Source organism: Stomoxys calcitrans, chromosome 5 (genome assembly GCF_963082655.1).
Source record: "Stomoxys calcitrans chromosome 5, idStoCalc2.1, whole genome shotgun sequence".
Lineage (NCBI taxonomy): Eukaryota > Metazoa > Arthropoda > Insecta > Diptera > Muscidae > Stomoxys > Stomoxys calcitrans.
In genome coordinates this window covers 124,527,213-124,553,215 of record NC_081556.1, presented here as the reverse complement: position 1 = coordinate 124,553,215, position 26,003 = coordinate 124,527,213, and the positions used below count along the sequence as shown (strand labels likewise).

Genomic DNA, 26,003 nt, shown 5'->3' with positions numbered 1-26,003 from the left:
TGGCCAAAAAAAAAATAAAATAATAGCTTTTGAAGTTCTTCTTAGCTTTTACTTACTTCTTCCATTACTTCTGATTCCTTGTAGATATCAGCCGATTTCTTCTTCTTAGTATCACATGATTGATTTGTCACATTATTTGCTATATCCAAAAGCAAACCTTTGTCCACACAATCTTCTGCTGTGAACATTTTCCCACCATCCAATTCATTTTCAGCTTCACCCAACACATCATCAGTTTTGTTGCCACCATTCGAGGTTTGGCTGCATCTCAGTAAAGAGGATGAGCAAGCTGCTGAACTTTCCAAAGGTGAAGAAGAACAATCTTCACCAGTTGCAACTTCCAGCGAAGCTAGTGGAGGTTGTTGGAAATTATGTTGGGTTTTCTGACGCTTACATACTTGGCAACTTTGTAACTGTATGGTACTGCCGCCGCCGCTGAGCGACGAAGAGGATGAGGAGGATAAAGATTTATTGGAAGGCATTGATCGATTAAGGTGACCACTATGACTATTCGTTGCTGTTGAAGAACGCGATGTGGTGGCTGGTGTTTTATTTGTTTTGACCATCGTTGTTGTGTGTTGTTGCTTCTGATTCTGTTGCTGCTGCTGCTGCTGCTGTTGCTGCTGTAAATCTTTGGTTATTTTAAGTTTCTTATTTGATTTCGGTGTACGTTGTATGGCTTGTAATAAAAGTTCAGCTTTATTACGTGGCGTATGGATAATATCACTACTACTTAAACTACAGACTGACGAGGAGGACGAGGCCGATCTCGAGGACACTGGAGACTCTGCTGATTCGGCATCCATGCCCTCATCATTACTGAACGTAAAATCGTCAGCAATGGTAACGTTGCCGGCACTGTTGCTGCTGCTGCTGCTGCTGCTGTGGGGTGTGCTGCCTTTTAGGGATTTCTTAAGAGGATTACATTTTAAGCAAATCATGGACTTTTCATAGCCACACGAAGAACATGTGCTGTTGGCATTATTGTTGTTGCTGTTGTTGTTTCCGGTAGTTTGGGTACCGGTTGAGATCATTTTAACATGCTGCTGACTTTGATTTGACTCTTGCGTTCGCTTTGATGGCGGCGCCTGCTGCTGTTGCCCATTGGTAAAAGGAATGCTATTTAGAAAACTATTTGGTAATTGCTGTTGTTGTCTTTGGCCCTTTGTTGTTGTGTTGGTGGCACTTGCATTTGAACTGTTCAAGCGTGTTTTCTGTGCATAATCGGCATTTGAATTATTGCAACTGGCCTCATTGAGATCATCCTCCTCCCCCTCCTGATCATCATCATCATCATCATACTCCTCACCCTGTTCCATTTTCAAAGAGGCAACCGCGCCACCATTGCTCGCTTGACTATTATTGCATTCATTGGATTTACGTTGTTGCTGTTGTTTCTTATCACGCTTCAGCATACGTTTGCGATATTTCAGCAGCTGCTTTTCACGGTGTGAAAGATTTCCATAATTTGTACTTAATGAGGAATTGGAACTATCACCATCGGCGCCACCGGCGGTTAGAACGTTACATTGAAGATCACAGCTATCACCAACAGCACCACCAACGGTTCTTTCGGCAGAGTTGCCTCGTCTTAAAGCTGAGGAACTTTGTGCACCATTATCCTGTTGGAAAACATAGTTTTCAATGCTACCGCTATCATGGTTAACTGCATTGCCATCATCGTTGTCACCCTCACCGTCGTTGGCATGGCCATCATCATCATCATCACAAGAATGAGCTCGATTTAAATTTAAAACGGCAGTTTGTTGTAGTTTTTGTTGTTGTTGTTGATGGTGTTCCTTTGAATTTGCATTATCACAGTTTTTTGTTGTTGGCTTATTGGCATTTGTTGTTGTTGTTATGTTTGCTGCTCCCGCACTCATGGGCGTGGAAGCGGCTCTTGGTGTTGCCCTCATTGACCATGTCCCAGACGCAGCTGCTGCTCCTCCTCTCATTGTGGTTGTAGTTGGCGTACTTGGAGCTGAGGGTAGAGAATTTGCTGCTGTTGCTATCGATTCGCCCGTTGTCGTTGTTGTAGGGCCCACCTTTGGTATACCGCCCGTTATACGTGGAAGACTTTTTAGACAAACCGATACACAACAATTTTCCGAAATATTGACATTTGGAAAATTGTGTACATTCGGTTTGGAATTAAAGCAAGCATTGCCATTATCGTAAGGTTTGATGCGATAGAAAATATTGAGACGTGGTGGCCGCCGATGCATGCTACTAGTGCTGCTAACACCGCTGCTATTGCTGCTGCTGCCTGGTGAAGTAATGCCGCCGCCGCCGCTGCCAACTGCACTGCCACTATTACCGCTGGGCGAAGGCAGACTTGTCATTGTTAGCATGGTGGTCGCCCCAGACGGTGATGTGCTTAAAACATTCGCCGCTGTAGTGGCCAAATCGCCAGCAGCACTCATTGTTGGTGGTGTGGTAAAGATAAGGCGACCAGTATCATAGATGGTCTTGTCGGATTTCTTAATGAGATCACACCAGGCACTGATTTGTGAGAAGTACAATTGACTGCGTATGGCACTACATAATGAGGGCAGCGTCATGGTAGGCGGTGGTTGTCTAGAAATAGATGAGCAAAATTTTCTTATAAGATGAGTGCATAGAAAATTATGATCACTATAAGGCTAAGTTGGGGAAGAGGGACAGCCTTTAACAGACTCACATAGATAATTTTAGTACATGATGATGCTACAGTAGCGGCGGAACAAAGCCTCTGGTGGTAATGGAAACCACGAAACCCACAATGATAGTCCGAGCAGGCTATTGACTGGGCTATTGGGGCGCTTGTAATCCCAAACAGGTGGGATTACTTCGTTTCCTTCCAAATTAAGGAGCAACAAGTAAAAAGGCATTAAGTTCGGCCGGGCTGAACTTTGGATACCCACCACCTCAGGTATATATGGAAACCCTCTTTCGTCACAATCCGGTGAAAATTGGATAACTTATGCCCCCCAAATTCGGCACGGACATTGAGTGGTCTACTAAATATAAGTCACTGTTGAATTTTGTATTTCAAATTTCAACAAAATCGGGTAATAAATAAAGCTTTTATGAGCTTCAGACCCCTAATCGGTATATCGGTCCATACCATATTTGGGACGGATGTCAGGAGACCTAAAACTACCCACTGTTTCAAATTTCAGCGAAATCGGATAAAAAGTAAAGCTTTTATGGGCTTCAGACCCTTTATCGGCAGATCGGTCTATATGGCAGCTATATCTAAATATACTCCGATCTGATCCATATTTGGGTTCTATGTTGGGAGGCGTAAAACTACTCACTACTCACTAGAGGGCGAAATTCTTATCCAATATGGTTGAAATTTTGCATACATATGTCATTTTGGTATGACTTCCCACAATGGTCTAAATCGGTATATAACCTGGTATAGCTGCCATATAAACCCATCTCCCAGTTTGACTTTTTTAGACTTGGGAGGGCGCAATTATTATTCGATTTGCCTGAAATTTTGGATGTGATGTTTTTCTATGACTGGTGTTTTTCTATTCGAAAAACTCATTTAAAGAACTTGTCTTGTTGTTTTTGTTCCATATATGTGCACTGTGTATTTTTTTTTTTTTGTTCTGCAGATGTGCACAATACTGTTGTGGATCTCTGCCTGTGTTCTTCTTTTTTTTTTCTATTTTTCTCTCTTTTAGGGCGAAGTTAAGATAGTAGTAGGCGAGGTTACGAAACTCGTGCCCTTCAACCTAACATAATCTACAGCCAAACCCTCTGACTAACAGTTTTTGTTCGCAGGGGATTCTATGGTTTGGGAAATCAGCTGATTTTTGCATAATACATTAGGTCTGTTCACGTTATTTTCTAGTGAAAATTTGCAGAAGTGTACATCCTTTTCACTCTTTTGTTATTTATTTGAATTTCGATGCTGCAAATTCTTAGCATTAATTACCAAACTCTCAAAATTTAGCTTTCACGCACTCTCCCGCTCTCTTCTGCTGGCAAATAAAGTACACACGTGCACATTTGCACAAATTTTAGTGTACACGAATACAGAATGAGCGCGTCGCAATGAAAAATTAAACTCTGCAATCAAATCCCACAAAAGCAACTCAAAAAAGTTAAACAATATAACGGCTAAAAACAAAACTTTAAATCGCCTTTAAATAACTCTGTTCCCGCGGCGATCGGTACTTTGGACCGGAACGAGCTTGCTCACCTACAGGAGGTTGACGAAGATCACCACCTCTAAATGAAAATGTGGCTACAACAACAACAGCTTCACATCTGGCTACAACAACAACAGCTTTACTGAATTACGGACGCTTTCAAGCATCAAAGTTGAAAATATTTTACTTTTTCCGCGTTGCTTTTAAGGGATTTGATTATAAAGTTGCATTTTTCCAACTCTGCATTTTAAGAACTCTGTAATTAATGCCTATGCCATGCAACTTTTTTCAACTCTGCCTTAATAACTATGCCATGGTACTTACTTTTCATTAACGCTTATTATCCATTGCTCTAATAAAATTTTATGGCCTACTGGACCCAAATATACTTCAATACAGATGGGTTCACCACGAGCTAAAATATTTTCCATTTTAATACAATAGGCACGCCAACGAGTGCACTGAAGAGAAGAAAAAAAAAACACAAAAACAAAACAGATTAGAAATTTTGATATTCGTCATGTTCTACAACTTACCGTTATATTAACGTATGACATATCACAGTGGTGTTCCTCAGTTTCTGAGGCATCACCTTTGGCTAGTCCCATTTTTCGCAGGAACTGATCACAGTGTGGACCCTGTTGGGGGGTTGTTGAGTTGCGACTCGTTGTGGGAGTCGTTGTTGTAGCAGACGTTGCTGCTGCCGTCATTGTCACACTTACCGGACATTCTCTACGGCTAAAACCATATGAATTATAGGTGGAATTGCAGGAGGTGTTTGCACTGTTGGTGGGTGTTGTTGTCTGAGGCGTTGGTATTGCTATCCGTTCAGTAGAGCTCTTACGCAACATATACTCTTTGTTGTTGGCGCCAAGAGGGGTTGCCGATTGGTGGTGGTGGTGGTGTTGGTGTTGGTGCCAGGGGGTAGCTGCTGCAAACATGGGTGATTGTATGCCACCGCCAACACCGCTGCCCGAGCTACTAGCAGATCCTGCCGTCACATCGTTATAGTGGGGTGCAGGGAAGCGGGGAGTATTTTGATGTGTTACTCTATATGTTGGATACTTGGGCGTAGAAGCTGTTATTGGATTTGAGAGTATAGGTGTTCCCACACGGAGACAGGTATTACTGGCTAGAGATTGTAGAGAGCACATAAAATTATCAACAGATCCACCAACACCACCACCCCCACCGGCGCCTCCAGCTCCACCACCACCACTAACCGATGAGGCACCCAAACCTGAGACCGGAGAATTGTAGTGATTTATGCGATTCAAAGCAATGCGTCGAATTATTTCAAAATCTCCACTGCCTCCACTGCGACGCTCGTCCAACGGCTGATCTGTGTTAATGGCCAAAGCCACATACTCCGGTTCTACAGAGCGCATACATTCAACAGCCACTTTGCTCTGTTCCCTGCCAGCTGTCAAATGGTGACGTTGAGCATTTGGTGATTCCTGACGCAACTGACTGAGTTTCTGCGTCCAACGACTGTGGTTACTTTCCACCGATGAGCTGGCACTCTCACTGCTACTATTGCTGTTGTAATAGTCACGCAGTAAAGAAGACGACGATTGCGACGATGATTCCGGGGAATTTGAAGCTTTGCGTCTTAGATAGCCAGCTATATCGGTAGAAAGACCACCACCGCTAGCTCCACTCGAGCCACCCATTTGATGATCATGAAATGTGGCAGCGGCCCTTGACGTTGAGGGTTTTGGCGATTGTCGACCACACTCCATGGCATTAATGCCACTAGCGATGCCTACATCTTGATGTTTAGCCACAGCATATTCATCTTCGGCCAAAGCCCGGCCCTCCAATATCAACGAAGCTATGCCCAACAAAGCAGAATTATTGCCTTGTACTCCCCCTGCACTGCTGCTACTGCTGCTGCTGCTGGCATTGTTGCTGCCTGTCAAGGGGGAACTGCTGGCAAGGCTTGAAGAAAAGCTACCACCAACAACGGCCGTGGGCGGTGAAGATCCTGTAAACGATGTTGGTATCATTTTGGCGACAACCTCTATTGATTGCAACAACAATTGAGGGGACAAACACTAAAACTGTCTTCCAGTTGTTCCGAAACTACCAATCGACGCCGTCGCCGCCGTCGTCGTCGTTGTCCCCCTGTCGTCGCTAACAAAGAGGCAGCAGTTTTCTTCTTTTTCTTCTCGACTTTTGAACTGTAATGAGAAAAAAAAAGAGAAAAGGAAAATTTATTATAGGGTCCATTACTATTCTACCATGATTGGATCATTATGGGATAAATAATAAAATCTATTTTTTTTAATTAAATATATGCATGTACAGCCAAGTAAAGCCAAGGCCTTAGTCCACTAAAATCTTCAACAAATTAAATAAATGATAAAAACTATGCACAAGTAGAACATGAGCTAAGCCCAACGAAGGTACCATTTAACAGTTACGAGAATAGTGAGTTCGATGTCTGTCATATGCTGTCGCTACAAAGTGTAGACTTAGGAAAGAGAGTATAGCAGGAGAGGGGATGGAAGAAGAGAACGAGAAGTTGGGATGAACACCGCTGTATGAATAAAGTCACTGAATATACTCTTAGTACTTGATATAATGCTGACATGGATACCCGTACACGACAATATTTCACGGAATGAGAAAGCAGACGAGTATGTTAGGAAGTGCTCGGAATCGTTCTTGACGAGTAGACTAGTGACCTTCAGCATTTTTTTGTGCAACTACTAAACCTAGATGAAATGGTTAATGCTAAAATTTGGGCAAAGTGGGAATCTGTACATACTGCCCTTTTACCGGAGCTATTAGGACTGGTATCAGCTGGAAAAGGACGAATGCATTTTCTGGCTTTAGACCAGGGCTGCGGAGTCTAGCCGACTTCGAATCCGGCCTCAAAAACTTGACTCCGCAGCCCTGGTTTCGACAAGAGATTTTTAATAGTGTCCAGTAGCCCTGGTAGACGTGTTCTTTAATGCCCTGCCAATGCCAAGACAAAATGTTCTTTGAACCTGTTGTAATGTACTTATGTTGCACTTTTTCTCCATAGCCGTCCACTAAACTACACAGAAAAAAATATCACGAAAATTTTTTCAATTAAAAATTTAATTGAAAATAAAAATTATTTTCAATTAAAAAAATAATTGCATCAATAATTTTTTTAATTGAATACGAATTTTTTCTATTACGGATTCAACTTTTTCATTTTTTTTGATTGAATCTAAACTTTTTTTCAAATACGATCTTGATTGAAATTTTTGTCATTTTCAATTAAAAAGTTAATTATTTCAATCATTTTTTTAATTGAATCTAAACTTTTTTTCAATTGCTATCGTGGTTGAAATTTTCAATAAAAACATTAATTGATGCAATCATTTAATAATTGAATCTTAAACCAGTAAGGAAAGGCAATAGTCGGGCGGAGCCGACTATATGATACCCTACACCTTCCACACAATTATAAATTCGGGCAATTGATACATGTATATGAGAGCTATATCTTAATCTGAAGCGACTTTTTTCGAACAGATCGTTTGAAAACTGTTGTTACTACGGCCACATCAGTGCAAATCGGGCGATACATATATATATGGGAGCTATTTCTAGATCTCAACCGATTTTGAAGAAATCTTGCAGATATGTAAGGATCAGTAACAAAACAATACGTGCCGAATTTTGTGCAAATCGATTGAAAATTGTAGCTACTACGGCCATTTAAGTCCAAATCGGGCGATACATATATATGGGTACTATATTTAATATCAGTAAAAAATCAATCCGTGCCAAATTTTGTGCAGATCGGTTGAAAATTGTAGTTACTATGGCCATTAAAGTGCAAATCGGGAGATATATATATGGGAGCTATATCTAAATCTGAACCGACTTTGATGAAATCTTGATTGAGATCAGTAACAAAGCAATCCGTGCCAAATTTTGTGCAGATCGGTTGAAAATTGTAGTTACTATGACCATTAATGTGCAAATCGGGCTATACATATATATGGGAGCTATATCTTAATCTGAACCTATTTTTACCAAAATAATTTCTTGGGACAAAAAAGTGACATATACAAAATTTCGTGACAGTTGGACAACAAATATGACCTGTACCTTGATTACAGGAATGCATGAGCGTTCCAAACAAATGCACAAACTTATAATACCCTGTACCACAGTGGTGGTGTACGGTATAAAAATTTTACGTAAAAATGTAATCAAAAATTTTTCAATTAAACAATAACGGCGTAAAACACTTGTTTTTTTCTTTATGTCACTTGATTTGTTCGCCAATTCATTGGAAACAGCTGATTTTATAGAGGGAAAACAGCTGCTTTCATTCAAACGAATCGAGTGACAAAAAGCAAAAAAAAATATTAGTGGTCTAGTCAGTAAATTTTTTTAATGAAAGTGGAAACTATTTTAAATCCAACAGCACTGTTACGATAGTCCTTTTTTAAATAATTCTACCCGCTCGAAATTTCGATCAATACTTCCTGTATGTATATCGAAGACAAAAATCCCCCTCCTTTTATACCCTCCACCATAGGATGGGGTTATACTAATTTCGTCATTCTGTTTGTAACTCATCGAAATATTCGTCTAAGACCCCATAAAGTATATATATTCTTGATCGTCATGACATTCTAAGTCGATCTAGTCATGTCCGCCGATCTGTCCGTCTGTCTGTCGAAAGCACGCTAACTTTCGAAGGAGTAAAGCTAGTCGCTTGAAAATTTGCACAAATACTTCTTATTAGTGTAGGTTGGTTGGGATTGTAAGTGGGCTATATCGGTCCATGCTTTGATATAGCTGCCATATAAACTGATCTTGGATCTTGACTTCTTCAGCCACTAGAGGGCGCAACGCTTATCCAATTTGGTTGAAATTTTGCATGAGGTGTTTTGTTATGATTTCCAATAACTGTGGTAAGTGTGGTTCAAATCAGTCCATAACCTGATATAGCTGTCATATAAACCGATCTGGGGTCTTGACTTCTTGAGCCACTAGAGGGCGCAATTCTTATCCAATTTGGTTCAAATTTTGCAAGAAGTGTTTTGTTATGACTTCCAGCAGTTGTGGCAAATATGGTTTTAATTGGTTCATAACCTGATATAGCTGCCATATAAACCAATCTGGGATCTTGACTTCTTGAGCCTCTAGAGGTCGCAATTATTATTAAAAATTAAATTAAAAAGAGATACTGGGAAAAGAACTCGACAAATGCGATCCATGGTGGAGGGTATATAAGATTCGGCCCGGCCGAACTTAGCACATTTTTACTTATTCATTTTTAAATCTTTCCTACTCAAACGTTCTAAGGTCATAATTTGTAGCATTCATCGCAACATCTCTCACTCCCCATAAAACAATTGCGGTTCAATTATTTAAGCGTGTATGAGGTCGTTATTAAATTTTGCCAGAAAAAAATACTAAAACACAAAAATCATGATTGTCAAATTATTTTAAATTTTACGCAACAACAGAGGTCGTGTGTGTGTATGTTTTTCCTTTAAAAAAATTGATTTTTCCTCAAGTTTTATTTTTTTGTTTTGCTCAAAATTAGAAACAAGTTTTACTTGGCCGCAAAACAAGGCAAGTAGTAACAGAAGTGGGACATTTCGTGATTTGAAAAATTATTTTTTTTTACATAAAAACAAAGTGGAAAAACTAGGTCAACATAAAAAGTAAATAGATATGCACATATGTAGGTCTATGTAAAATTTATATTCAAGCAACAAATACTAAAATTGCACATGGAAACAAGAGTAAATTAAGGTCACAAATTGATGTTATGCGGGGGCTTTTTGGGGGGTGTGTGCAGCGGTGTGCCATTACTGGGCCAACAACAACTATAAACTGCAAGAAAAATTACTGGAACTAGGTTACCATGTTAAAATGTAGTTCTTGGCCATCTTGGATGTCAGCCAAACAAAAACAGTCTGTCATTAAGTTAGTCAGTCGGTAAAACTTATAACTTACATCATATATAATATGCCTCTCACTCTCACTGTCTCTCTTTTTCTCTCTCTCTCTCTCTATGTGATTCCACGCTCATATAAATACATATATGTATGAAACATAAGTCAACTGCAAATGCATGTGCAACAAATAGCCATTTATACCTACACATATACATACATATATCATGTATATGCATGTACGGCAACAAGGGGGCGTGACCTATAAACCTAGATTTTCAAAATACATCCCCACTCTATCTACGGCCGATCCGCTCGCGCCGTATGAGCGCACTACCTAACAGTGCGAATGTTCAAATGTTCGATTGCAAGTCGCAGCAGCACATGACGTCACTTTTACAAGGTTTTTTGTTGTTTCTGCCGTGTTTTTTTTTTCTTCTCCTCACTACAATTTCAAATGCAAGCCATAGCAACAACAAGTACCAGCACATATAGCAAAAACGTGAATTAAATCTACAAACCTCAATTTTTTCTTCGTTTAGTTTAAATTGTACAAAAATTTCGTAACATAAGTAGCAGAAACCAGTTCAAAGAAAAACTAACAAAAAAAAACGCACATGAATGCAAACCAAACACCAAAAAAAAACTTAAATAAATCAACCAACGAATGAACCAGCGAGCGAGAAAAAGTTAATTCAATAATTGTGTTTGTAAGCGCAATGCACAATGGACCTAAATGTGGAAAGCAAGCTCAACAAGTTGGTGTGAGGAAAAATTTCCCTAAAATCGGAATTTAGTTATATATAGCCGCTATGTAGACCGATCTACAGACTTAAAACTGTGCTAAAAATGGTTTAAATCGGTTCATAACTTGATATAGCTGCCATATAAACCGATCTCCCGATTAAACTTGTTGAGGATCTAGAGGGCGCAATTATTATCCGAATTGGCTGAAATTTTGCACATATTGTTGAGGAATGACTTCAAACAACTGTAGGAAGTATAGTCTAAATCTGTTTATAACATTATATAGCCGCAATATAAACCGATCTCCCGGTTAGATTTCTCTTGAGCTTCTAGAGGGCGCAAATCTTATCCAATTTGGTTGAAATTTTGCATAGGTAGTTTTGGTACGACTTTCAACAACTTTTCCAAGTATGGTACATCACCTGATAAAGCTGCCATATAAACCGATCTCCGAATTCGACACTCGGAGCCACTGGAGGGCTCCATAACAAGTACGGTCCATATCAGCAAATAACTTTGTGTAGCTCATATATATTTTGACAAATGCGATCCATGATGGAGGGTATATAAGATTCGGCCCGGCCGAATCTTAGTACGCTTTTACTTGTTGTCACTCGATATTTTCGACAATTCAATGAAAACAGCTGTTTTCCCTCCATAAAATCAACTGTTTTCAATGAATTGGCGAACGATTTGAGCGACAAAAAAGAAAAAAAAAATTAGTGGTCTTAGTCGTCATTGTTAAATTGAAAAAGATTATCCTGATTGAATTAAAAAAATATTGATTCAATTAATTGTTTAATTGAAAAGATTTTTATTTTCAATTAAATTTTTAATTGCAAAAATTTTCGTGATATTTTTTTGTGATGAAGGAATAATGATTTAAGAACGTTTTTCCCGGTAACTTCGTTCGCACGAAAATTATCTATTAATTGGTGACAAATATGCCACATTCTATTGAACGACATAATATAAACAAGTCAAACAAAGCCACACAAGCAACCTCGATGAAACAGAGTTGATTGAACCCAGTTCGTGAGAATTTAATTAAGTTGCTATCACACTATATGTACTTGTCTTATGACATGTCACTTTCGCAATTCAACAAGTATGTACAATATATCATTTTTGCTATCACACTTGTATGTTATTTTCTTTTCTTATATAGAAATGTGATCAAAAACTGATTTTTTATGCGTAAAGTTGTAGGAAATTAAATTTGTGGAAACAATTAAATTTGGGGTTGCTCACACTTGAATGATAGCAAAAACAGCTGATTTCTTTGTTTTCGTCAGAAGGAATAGTGCACCCTAATATTTCCCAGTAAGTTGGTATATATAAAAAAAAACACTTTTTGCACTTATGTGGAATACAGATATGATATATACGATGATATTTTTGTACATAACTGTTATATTTTGAAAAAGAATAGGCAGGTTATATCAATATGACATTAAACCTGCAATCGTAGAGTTTTTCTTTATCTAAACTTACACGCAAAAAAATAAACGTTAACGATAAACAAAATACGTTTATCACAAAGATTTTCTTTCATTGTAACCGAGTAACGTTTCGCTTCAAAATATTAAACGTAGCATTACTGAACGTAGCTAAATTTGTTTATTGTAAACCCTTGAGCAGCTTCGCTTACAATAAAATGTACTTTCTTTTGTTGAAAAACCAAAAACTTTTTACTTGCGAAAGTGCTTCGATAGCCACAAACTATTATTCATGTACCGGACGAATCATTATTCTCTGGAAGAAGGTTTTTGATGGCTGCCATATCATTTTTTCAAATGTCATAGGTATTTGTCACAAACTCTTGATCGGAAAATACCATGTACATTTATCATAAACAACGTCCAACGTCTTTCCGAAAAGACGTTTACTTGGCGAAAATTTCCTTTATGTGAAAGAAATTTTTTTGCGTGTAAAAAAAATATTTTTTAATTTAATTCAGATATTTTTTTTTCAATATTTAATTGCAAATATAATACTATATACACATTATTTTTTTAGCTAAAAATGTTTCCCCATTATCTACTTATTGACCCCATAGTGTCAAACAATTGACAGTATCGCAACATGAACGTAACCCACGTATACACATTCAAACAACATTCAACAAAAACTAATGTTTATATTTGTATTGAATTCAACAATAGCCATATACACACAACCTTAAGTCACCCAACATGTTGCTAACATTTTCATTACAAAATCGTTTTTTTCACATTATGTTGCTAGGCATTTATGTTGAAACAAGGTTGTTGCCTCTGCTGCTGCCGTTAACGTGGTAGTACTCACTCACTCACCCTATACATATTGTTACTTTACTTTCCGTTTGTAAAGTCTTGACCTGCATCATAGTCGTGTAAATAAAGTAGAACAACATACATTGTGGTGAGCGAGAGAGCATGTACACATGTTGTGTGTGTAAATGTGAGCCGATTTGCCAAAAGTAATCGTACTCTCCAACAAATACAGTTAACTCTATTGTTCTCATTCTCACCAATACACATGAGTGTAGTGGAGCTGAATTGGGCCCACAACAACACACCCCATATGATTCAAAGCCAACAAAAAAAAGAGAGTCAGAGAGAATTGTTGTTGTTGTTTGGGGAATAAAGCAAACAAAAAAGAGTGAAGAAATTATATGCATTTGCATTTATTACAGCAAGAGAAATGTGGATTAGGAAGAAGATGCAAATGCAGTTTTAGGAGAAAGTAAAATTATACATTAGCCCTGTTTTTGTTTATACAATGTAAGAAATTTTAAATTGCATAAGAATGAAAGATATTAATATTGGATTTCACTATGGCAAGTAAGCAGTACCCGATTGACATAGGCCATAAAACCAGTCACCAACATGGCACATGTATGATTCAAGACAGGCAGGCATGCAAAACGACCGATCCCAGAAGCCAACAACTGCTGTTTATTTTAGTCCTACCCAGTGCAAGTCAGATGCTCTGGATAGAATATCAGTGCAAAGTTGAACTGGTAAATTACAAATAATAACAAACGATTAGTGGCGATTTGCGAAATATAAATTTCAAATAATTGCAAATGTAATTAATTGCTAACGAACTGGGTCACAAAAAGTTCTGTTTCATAGTAGTTGCTTTTGTTGTGTGTCGTTGTATGACAAAATCCGTACATATGGATAAATCCGCTTGCAAAGGCCCTAAAATAGAAAATCAGAAGGTGCATATATACGGGACTTTACTTTAATTGGTTATGACAGAACTTTTTTCTCATTATATAGAGTTCCAAACGCCTTAGAATAGCGTTCCAAACGCCTATATCTTTTGCGCTTCTTCTAAAATATATACGGGAGATAGATATATCTGATCTATGAAATTCATCAGTGATCTGAAAAGTTAAAAGGAAACCTCCTTGCCAAACTTCGAGAGGACAAGGAATAAATTACAAAATAATTGCAGTATTGGTCAAAATCGGACGAAAATATATATGAAAACTATAGCTAAATCTGGACCGACTTAGACCAAAATCGGTACACATAGTAAAATTCATAAAAGAAAACCTTTGCAAAGTTTTAAGAAAATGTTTTGAAAAAGTATCTAGAAATGAAAATCGACAGATACATATATATGTAAATACGGGAGCTATATGTAAATCTGTACCGATTTCGATGAAATTTAACAACAATTGGAATATTAGTCAAAATCGGACGAATATACGTATATATGTGATCTATATTCAAATCTGAACCGATTTCTTCCAATGTCAATAGATTTCATATCTTGGCAAAAAAAAATATGTTTGTGCCGTTTGAAGACAAACGGATGAAAATCGCGACTTATTCTTTGTACACAACATGGTACACATACGGACATGGCTAGATCGTCTTAGATTTTTACGCTGATCAAGAATATACAGCGGTCAAAAAAAGTATTCATCATTAGCAAAATTGATAATAAATTCACTTATTTTGGGTAATTGAAGAAAATTTAAAGTAAACAAATAATGCAGTTTTATGCAATAGTTTATTTTTCGTAATATGTTTTAAAATAAATTCAAAAAATAAATTTAATTAGCGCAAAAAATGCAATTTTATATAATAACACCAAAAACAGAACAAAAAAAGTTTTCATCATTGATGTGCTATCATCAAAGTCAAATTCAAATATTATTTGGGAATCCCCCTTTTCTGTTTTATTTAGTAAAGGAGGCTTTGCCCTTGACAGCAAATATTTAATTTCATTGAAAATATAGTTTTTGTCAAAATGGGTCGTAAGCAAAACGAGGTTTCTGATGAGGTAAAAGTTTTGATAATAAAACACCACAGGAATGGTTTAACTCAAAAAACTATCAGTGAAATATTAAATAGACCACGATCTACTATACAATCCATCATCAGAAAGTGGACAGAAACGAAAACTGTTGACAATAAACCAAGATCTGGTCGACCAAAAGCACTTTCAGTTGGAGATGTGCGTTGGCTAGTGCGGCAAGTTCAGAAAACTCCGAAGACAAATGCGACCATTCTTCGTAAGAACACTATGGAATATTTAGGGAAGGAAGTTACTACACAAACAATTCGAAATACACTCAAAAGGCATAGTTACAGAGGAAGAACTGCACGTAAGAAGCCCTTTATAAATAAAATAAACCGAGTGAAAAGGCTAAACTTCGCAAAAATGTATGTAAAACAGCCCGAATCATTTTGGAAAACAGTCATTTTTGCAGACGAGAGCAAGTTTAATCTTTTTAGGTGCGATGGAAAGGTCATAGTGTACAGAAAACCAAATACAGAGCTTGAAGAACGAAACACAGTTGCTACTGTAAAACATGGTGGAGGTGGTTTAATGGTTTGGGGGTGTATGGCGGCTTCAGGAGCGGGAAATCTTGAAATTATTAATGGAGTAATGGATCATAAGTATTACATTGACATTTTAAAGAGGAATTTAAAAGATAGTGCTGTAAAACTTGGGCTTGGTAATAACTTTCAATATTATCAAGATAATGACCCCAAACATTCTGCTTTAAATACCAAGATGTGGATGCTGTATAACTGCCCCAAAGTCATTAAAACTCCTCCTCAAAGTCCCGACTTGAACCCAATTGAACATCTTTGGGAACATCTCGAACGCAAATTGAGAACGCGCAATTTTTCGAGCAAGAGTCAAATGCAACAGGTGATAATGGAGGAATGGACTAATATAGACCAAAATATAACCGCTAAATTAGTCCAATCGATGTCAAACCGTTTAAAAGAAGTTATAAGACGCGGTGGTCGAACAACAAAGTATTAATTTTTTTAAATTATGTTATTTATTTTTTTGTTTTTTTGCAATGATGAATACTTTTTTTGTTTAATTTTTTGTGTTCAGCTGTAAAATGGCCCTTTTTGTTCCAATAAATACTATTTTTTTCTTTAAAAACAATGAAATTGTGTACATATATATCACACAAGCACTACTGCATCATTAGTTTAATGTTTTTATTCCAATTGTCTTTTGTAGACTTATTAAAAAAAAAACATTGAATGATGAATACTTTTTTTGACCGCTGTATATACTTTACGGAATGACAAAATGGATATATACCCCCGTTCTTCGGTAGGGTGCGTATAACAATAACTAAAGGGGCCTTTAGACGTTCAGAACTTTTTTTTAGATGACTCTACAAAATTGAACAATGACTTGTTCCGTGTCGAAATTGGTCGATAAAGCTGCTATGGGGACATAAATTATGCATTTTTCACCGGATTATAACAAAAGGTGGTTTACACATATACCCGAGGTGGTGGGTATCCAAAGTTCGGCCCGGCCGAACTTAACGCCTTTTTACTTCTTTTTTTATGGATCATTCACACATAAATGTATGGTTAAAGAACCAAATGTTAAGGTTCTTGTTTGTTTGGAATTATGAAAAAAAATTGATGTTTTCTAAACTTTTACGGCCTTAAGCCTAGTACTGACTTCATTCACAATGAAAATTCCTATTAAATTATTGCGACATCCGACGGACTCTTTTCTTCGTCAGAACACAAACAAAACTTAAACAACACGCAACAAAGACAACAGTATTGAATCAGAGTTGATTCGGCACCAGGATTCACTAATAGGTTAGATCACTTGCGAAAACATAAAGTGGATAGGCCCCATGAACATCATTAAGGATGCCAAACTGCCGATTGAAACTGTCATTAAATAGGAGAAAACGTAAACAAAGAATGAGTGTAAAAAGAGAACAAGTTGACATCCTCAATGCCAAGTACTGCCAAAAAAAAATTTAAAAAATTTTATGTCGGCTGATCGCTTGGCTTAACCTTATTTAGTGAGTCCCGATTCGGCTCATTTCGTGAGCATTTAATTACATTAGCATTTAAAATTGTGCGAAATTTAAAATGATGCAGCGACATGTCGCTACTGTTTTGCTCATGGAACTCATTACCACTTGTACAGAATGTGTTCGCATTATCTTCGTCATTATTTTTTTATAGTGCGTTTTGACAGTTGTTCGTGTAAAAAGTCGAAGTTAGTGTTAGGCTTAATTCACACAACTTTATGAAGCCTTAAAATAGGTTTATTTCAACAGTTCTACAAAGGAAATATGTCAAATAAACCTATGAATAAGGCCTTTGTATATAAATTTGGTATACATATATATTTAAGTGGCCTTTCAACTCTTTTATTTATGCCATACAGCAAAACTTACCACAATCTTTCGTTGTAAACCTGCTGCTGCCTACAGATTTATATCCAATGGTTAAAGAAACATCATTTTCACTATAAATTTAGGCATTCTGAAAAGAAAGAAAAAAAAAATTTACATAAATAAATCAAATTTATAGGTAGTTGATATTTATGCTAAATAGAAAATTGTGGAGAAACCATCCAAGGTGTATGAGAACCAAGAAATCGAAACTATGGCATGGTAATGTGTCGTTCAAAGTTAACAGCGCAATTCCCTTTTCGAAAAATACAAAAAAAAATAACAATATCTATCAAAAAATTGTGTCATTCCATCCATATAGCATCAGCATCTACATATTTTCCTTTGTCTAAGAAATTCCCAACTGTGAGGAGACTGTTAATATTATTTGCAGGCAGCAGAAACGAATAATAACATACAGCTAAATCTGCAAATATGCTTAAGTTGGGTATTGTTGTTTGGCATTTGTATCCCGCGTTGGTGATTAATATTCATAATCTCCCCTGTATCTATGGAAATGGGTAAAATCGCTTCAACAACATACACACATTTACTTTTCAATATCGTCGCACTAATCGCTGTGCCTCTGATCGATCTTTGTAGGTGATGAAATGTTACTCAGTAAGAAGAAGAAGACAGACAGCTGTTTTTTGTTTGCCTTTTGTTTTTGTTTGTTTCTGCCTTGCTGGCTCATAGAGAGTAGAACAAACAATGTTACTGGGTGAATAACAACAAATACCCCAAATATATTTTCTTCATGCTATTCTTCTAACGTTAGGAGCCAAAGAGAAATGACGTAATTTTTTCACTCGATTTTGAAGTGTCTGAATCATTTGCGGTATGTGCTGGTCGCAACGGTCCAATGTTTGTTGTTGTTCGAAGTATAATGATCATAATCGTTGGCCACTGCTCATTAGAATTTTGGGTAGAAATTCAAACAAAACGTAAGAAATGATATAGGGACAAAGACAGAGACAAATGACCATAATGACATTCACATTTTTTCATTATAACAAAGAAACATAAAAGGGACTTCATTAAAGAAGAAAAAAAAAGCGTTAATGCAAATACAAACGAGAGATAAAGTAAACTATACATATTGAGAAAAAAAACATCACAAAAGGTTTGTGTCTATACTAAGTCACAAATTTCCATACACTATTTAGTAAATAGTGTATGGAAATTTTGCTATATAAAGGTGGGTATTAAATTGAGATTTTACAGTGAAACTCCATATGGAAAAAACTAGTGCAAAAAATTTGTGAAAAAATTTTCATTTGTGGTTATAACTGCATGAAAATATGACATTCATTAAAAGCGTAGAAGGAAGATTTTCCAATTTGAGCCAACATAATAAACAAATGAGTTTTAGTCGAATTTTCGTCATTGTTTTCTTAACAAATAACAATTTTAAGCAAATTAGTTTTCATAATATAACTAGCCGAACCGGGCTCGCTCCACTACACCCTGAATGAGAACATCAAAGTCGTGCCACTGTAGCCCACATCCGCCTGCTTTCGAATCTTGGCCAGGACATCGGACAAAATTTAAAGCGGTGGTTATCCCCTCATTTTTTAGCCTCTTTACACGGAAACCTAAGGTCTACTCTGTTTGCGCTAGAAGAGAGGAAGAGATAAAAGACAAAGAATTCAGATGAAGAATGGTGCACATTAGTAAAACGAAAGACAACCAGACACTAAGAGAGGAACTCTCATAGGCGAGAGTTTGTTTCATTCAACAACTTCAGGCTTTACAGTAGTCCAAAATGACAAGAGGACTAAGTGCACAGAGGTAATCCAGGTACAGAAAGAAGTGTTCGCCCATAATCCGATGTCCTCACCAAGTAATTGCGGGGTAACTAAACACAACGCGCTCAACGTGTCCTCCTCCTTAGATGTTCACCTCTTCCTGTATTCAGTGCGACGTCAAAGATCTGACGTTGCAATGAATAGTCGGGACTCTCATAAGCAGAATGACCCTTCCTCAGCCCCAGGAGAGGCGACATCTTGTACTGCGAAAACAATGGAAATAGGGCTTTGGCCACTTTTGCAAACAACGGCATCAATCAACAAGCCCGCATAGGAGAGCGTTCACGGATTCAGAAGCACGAACGGCACGCTTATCAGCAATCCATTCTTGACTAGCCCGTCCACTTCCTCGTTTCCCTTTTCAAGTTTTTGCCTGTTAGGGCGAAGATTATAAAATTTTACAATTTTTATTTCTTTCTCTTTCGAGATGAGCTCAATGATCGGAGATTTTCTTTGCAAACCTTGATAGCCAGATATCTTTCAGATCCTAACAGCCTATCCCAAGGTTTGAAAGACGTTACATCCATCCTGAAGCCTATATAATTTTCCATCCTGAAGCCTATATAATTTTCCAAATGAGGTAAGAATTGCGCCCTCTAGTGGCTCAAGAAGTCAAAAACCCAAATCGGTTTATATGCGGCTATATCAGGTTATGGACCGATTTGAACCATACTTAGCACAGTTTTTGGAAATCATAACAAAACACCTCATGCAGAATTTCAGCCAAATCACATAGACGTTGCGCCCTCTAGTGGCTCAAGAAGTCAAGATACAAGATCGGTTAATATGGCAGCTATATTAAAACATTATTCGATATGGCCCATTTACAATCCCAACCGACCTACACTAATAAGAAGTATTTGTACAAAATTTCAAGCGGCTAGATTTACACCTTCGAAAGTTAGCGTGCTTTCGACATACAGACGGACGGACATGGCTAAATCGTCTTAAAATGTCATAACGATTAAAAAAATATTTACTTTATGGGATCTTAGACGAATATTTCGAGGAGTTACAAACAGAATGTATACCCTTAGCCTACGGTGGAGGATATAAAAATTATTAGCGGTGGTTATCCCCTCCTAATGCTGGCGACATTTGTGATGTACTACGTCATGTTAAAACTTCTCTCAAAAGAGGTGTCGCACTGCGGCACACTGTTCGGACTCTGCTTTAAAAAGGATGCACTTTATCATTGAGCTTCAAATTTGGCTCGGACAGTACTCAGTGATATGTGACAAAATTGAAGAAAGCTTTCAACTTTATACTAATTTTTATTTCATGATTTTGTTTTCAGGCAACGAAACTATAGTTGAGTTGTCATCCATAATCGAGCCCTTAGATTTGTCATTTGAATGGAATGATGACACCATATGTTTAAATAAACGGCGATAAGATTAGCCGCTTATCAAATCGGGTAAAGCATTTTTCTCCATACAAACTAAGAAAGAAAGAATCCGCTTAATGTGTAAATAAAACATCCGTTTTGTTTTGGTACTGTGTGGATATTTTATCAGTACTAGGAGTGTTCTATTTAAGCTGTTCTGACAGTATAGGGGAAAATTTCGTTGATGTCTGTTCTGTCGGCATGTCGAATGATTACCATTAGACATGAATACGTAGGCCTTTCTTAGGAATCGGCCATGGGGGCCCGAACTCACCGTTTCCTTAAGCTGTTATTACACGATCAGACATGTCAAAAATAGCAACTCTGAAAGTGGTACACATCGTGTGATACGTACCAAAAATTTAATACGACAAATAGATTTTGGAACAAATTTGCAATTTTTTTGATTAAGCTTTTATTTTATTGAACATACATGTAGACACATGTCTATAAAAAAGTACAATACATATGAGAATACATGCCGATTGGAGAGCGCTCTATTCGTATTTGAAGTACACAAGACAAATCTTATTAATATTATTAATAAGTGACAGGACATGTCTGATCGTGTAATAGCAGCTTTGCCACAAAATTCACAAGATCCTACCTTCGAATTCTTTGTGCGAGCAATATGTAGAATTTCCTTTATTTGCCCCTATTCTACAAAACCCCAACAGATTTAGACAAGAGCCATTAGGGTACCTATGACACGAGTCTCGTAAAGTGATTTCATATTTGCCTTCTTTGTTTTGATAGTATGTTATTTTTCCATTTACTGTACTTTTGCCAAATGAGCTGGACATATTCTACCAGCTTTTAAGCATACCCTGGTATTTTTACAATAGGAAGAAACATCAAGTGTGTTTGTGAACTCGATCGTGTACATTATTTTATAGCAGAAGAAAAAGGGAGAGTGCGAGAGAGCAAGCTAATTTGTGAGAGTTTGGAAATTGAGAGCTGGCAAATTTATACTGGAGCTTTTTTTCCCAGCAGAAATTTGCAGCATTGAACAGCTGTTTTATATAAACCAGCTGTTTAATCCAAATAAATTGTAAAAGAGCCTAAAGACTGTTCTTACCCTCCTGCAAATTTTTACTGGAAAAGTCCGCGAACAGATCTTAAGTGTGTTCGTGAAAACCAAACTTTGCACACATTTTTACTGGACGTCGCTCGCGTACTTTTGTTGCCAGCAAAAGAGAACGGGAGAGTGCGTGAAAGCAAGGAAGTTTTGAGAGTTTGGGAATTGAGAGCTTGCAATATGCTGCCTCCAGTATCGAACATATGCTTTTATAAAACCAGCTGTTTTGTTCATATAAATTACGAAAGAGCGTAAAGGTTATTCTTTCTCTTCTGTAAATTCTAACTGTCAAACTTTTACTGTAAAAGTACGCGAACAGACCTATTAATACAAATATAGAAAAATTTTAACTGTTTCCGTCTATCAAAAACACAACTAAGTGCTGCAGTAGCCAATTTCCCTTTAGCTCAGGGAGTGTTTGATATAATACCAACAATTTTCACTTTACAAATAATTAAGTGTGGTGTATCGTCATGAAAAGCAAAAATAGCAAATAGTTTTGATTGCTCAGAAGGTTTTTACTGGAAAAATTCTCATACATAGATATGTAACAACTCATACTGTGTATATATTACATGTGTGCCTTTATTAAACCTTATTATATATTATTAAATTGAACATTTCAAGTGTCTTACGAGCTAAAGAAAGAATTTCAAACATTTCAACGGATGTAGCTTTCAGTTTATTATACATGGGGGGATGAGGATTTAAAACCATATAAAGGTATGTACGTGTGTGTGTATGTAGGTAGTGCATATTTACGCAGACATTGTGCGTCTGGTTCTTTTTCAGAATCAGAGAATTGCCATTTTGTGTGATTGTAATGAATTTAAATAAATTGTTATTAACACGATAATAATAAACATACAAAACTAGGTACAATAGAGACTATAGAAAAGCCACATTTTTATAGCGTTTCTGTGTGTGTGTGCGTGTGTGTGCATGTGCGTACGTAATTATTAAATGGAAATATGAGGGAGTTTTATACATAGTACCAATACACAAGAGAATCAAAATTGAGAACAATATCACGCAAAATGTTGGATAACGATGGGTACACACAAAAGTATGTGAATATAATTCAAACTAAATATGCCGAAAAAAAACACTGGAAATATAAAAAAATACTTATATACATAACCACCATATTCGTATATGTACATACGAACGTACACATAAAAATTCTATCCAGTTCTTATTTTATTTATATATATATATATGTATATGTTCTTATTGTAGTGTACATTCTTGCCCATATGATTTCGCTTTACTGATATTCTTGTTCCCTAAGATTCGTTTCAAGTCTCTTGTGCATTTATCTGTTTGTTTAAACGTTCATTTGTGTGTGCCTGTGTATGTGATTGCATGCATAACGACGAACCATTGACAGAATTAACCCATGAGAGATGAATGACCAAGTGAGATGGGACAATTTAAATGAAGATAAAGTTAATGGGGTGTTCACACATGAAGGTTGACTGTATAAAGTCGTATAAGTACCATGGCTTATAGAAGTTTACCTCATTTGCCGAAAACAAAGTATGGAAAGGCCACATAAACTCTGAGGATGTCAAAAAGTGCCGATTGAAAATGCGACAAATAGGTTGAAATTAGGGGTGTTTTATTAAAGCCTCTTGCGAAATTTTCAGTTGCTGCCAAGACATTTGTGTCGTCACTGAAAAATAGTTGTGCGTAATACAATATGGCGACAAAAAATCGTTGACTAATAAACCAAAATTAATCGTTTTTATTTTCAAATGATGCATGGGACTATTGAAACATACATTTTTATTCGTAATTGCAAGAAAAAATTCTCCAATGCCTATCCTGCCCTGTCACCCTATTCCGCAAATAAAATTTCATTTAAGCTTCGTACAAATGCAAATTTTGCCCATGAACATTCCACTATGGAACAGGGGCTTGAGCTTCGTACCTTCAAGCGAAAATTTCGAAAACGAAAATTTTGTTTAGGATATGTCAATCCATTTCTTATGGTAACGAAAATGTTGCCAGAGGTGCTTACTGGGCTTAAGCGGATTTTCGCGCTTAGTTTGTATGCAGAAAAATCCTATCCCCGATTAGATAAGCGGCTAATCTTGTCGTCGCTTACTATCGCCGTTTATTAAAACATATGGTATCATCAATTTGAATGACAAAACTAAAAGAGGAAGATCGCAAAATGTTTATTCAATAACTAAACTTTCTGAAATGGAAAAATTTCTTAAGATTTAAATAAAACCACATTAATGAACTACTTAAAAGATTTGTTTCTTTTTATCTAAGAGCTAGCGAATCCACTAGACTGGCAAATTTTTTATAACGTCATTTTCAGAGGAATCGGTGAGGTCAAAATGATCTATAGTGCAGTTAACGTGCCACTGCATTATAAATCATTATACCGACAACCCATTTCGGTCTTGCTCGATTAATCGTCGTGATTTTCAAATAAACGATTAATCGAATAATCCATACAAATAAAGTTTGTCCCATTAGTCAAACTCAGAATAGCCTTTCAAGCGCCTCGATCTTCTGCGCTCTTTCTATAATCTAGAACACCAAGTTTCGAGGTGTCTCCCACCACTTGGTCTCTCCATGGGGTTTTTGGTCGTCCCGGTTTTTGTATACCACCTTCAAAAGACTTATTTTCTTCATATTCTACAAAGAATCTTTCTCTCAAACACTCCAAGCACTTCTTCGACTGCTTTCACAAGTACCCATGCCTCAGAAATAAATAACAACACGGGTAGTATAGTGAAATTTTCGTCTGTCGAGCGGTCGCCTTGTTTCTAAACTGCCTACTCAATCCAAAGTAGCATATGTTTGCCACTGGCCTACCCTACTTCTTACTATAGTGGTCGTTGGGTTATGCAAAGTATAAGTTCATATTTACGTGCAGCTTCCCTATAATTTGGGCGTCCAACCTCGTCGTATATCGTGAGAGTCTGCTTGGGCAGCCACGTCATCAGCGACTTCAGTTTCGCGAAGATCTCCGTCTGAAAGAAGCCACATCAGTCCAAAAGCTGCATCAGCCCAAAAGCTACATCAGTCCAGAAGCTACATCAGTCCAGAAGCTAATTTGACTCCCTAATCCCAAGAAACTCGATGTAGACTCCTGCACTGCTGTTCCCATCCGTATTAAAAAATTAATTAAATCAATAGATTTTTTAATTGAATCAAAAAAATTTTTCAATCACAATCATGATTGAAAATTTTGTAAATTTCAATTGAAAAATAAATTGATTTAATCGAATTTTAGAAAGTGCTTAAGTAAATTCAATTAAAGACTATGTTGTCCCCTACAATATAAAGGGAAAGAGATTTCCCCATACGTCCCACATTTCGACAAATTTATACCAATACCATAGTAGTCGGTTCTACGTGCTGGATTAATCCGATGGAGCCCTTCATCGTCCAAGGGCTAAAGCACTGCTACGACAACAATGGATCTCTAGAGCACCCCTACCCGACACCCGACATTTTTTTGGGGAACATGCGTACGTAAATTCCGCATGTGCTCTTGAAGATCACCGTAGCGCAGAGTAACCAGCATGTTCGTTTATGACACTAAACGCCTGAGTTCGAATCCTGACTGATATGTCAGAAGTTTACGTCTGTTTCTAAATGAAATGTTCCAATAAGTCAATTGGTGTAAATTTTCAATAGAATCAATGGTAGTAGGTTCCTAAGTTTCGACCTGGGGCCGAACTACCGCAAACGTAATCGAGTGTGCTTTCGTATCGAATGAAACTTCATCCCGTATATAAAGGATGTTATACCACCTTTGTAGACATTTCAATGTAAAATTTCTTACGAATTATAATCGATTTAAACATTTGCCATCTTATATTTCAAAAATATTCCTTCAATAAAGAAATGCATAATACACAATAGAGAGATTTTAAACGATTTTATGACCATTCGGCCCATGGTCGAACTAAGAACGTTTTTACTTGTTTATAATGATTTTATTAATTTATCCTTGCACTCTGACCATCATTCACAATAGAAGCATTGAAGTTTCAACTATTTACCCAAAAATGTTCCACCGTGTAAAGAGTACTTAATGCCACTTAGTTGATACTAGGAATACTCTTTTGATTCTTAATTTTTGATACCCTTAGTCAATGTGGTCCTTGAAACTTTGTGGATGCCAATGCAAGGTTTAACACTTAAGTTTTGAAAATAATCTTTGTTTTATTTTAATTCGCACCTATACGTAGGTCTGCGCCATTCTGTCACACGCAACG

At 37.0% G+C, this 26,003-nt stretch overlaps 1 protein-coding gene across 3 annotated transcripts in view; it reads right to left on the bottom strand.

The window, feature by feature from the left end:
- LOC106091591 (protein Atossa) overlaps positions 1-26,003 on the bottom strand; it is a 125,801-nt gene that overhangs the window by 7,805 nt on the left and 91,993 nt on the right. For all 3 annotated transcript variants that reach the window (XM_013258168.2, XM_013258153.2, XM_013258161.2), the window contains 4 exons: positions 17,487-17,574; positions 4,685-6,331; positions 4,473-4,609; positions 57-2,577 (listed from right to left, as the gene is read on the bottom strand). In XM_013258168.2, the coding sequence (XP_013113622.2) occupies positions 57-2,577; positions 4,473-4,609; positions 4,685-6,157 (4,131 nt within the window). In that variant the 5' untranslated portion in view covers positions 6,158-6,331; positions 17,487-17,574. The remainder of the gene's footprint in view (positions 1-56; positions 2,578-4,472; positions 4,610-4,684; positions 6,332-17,486; positions 17,575-26,003) is intronic.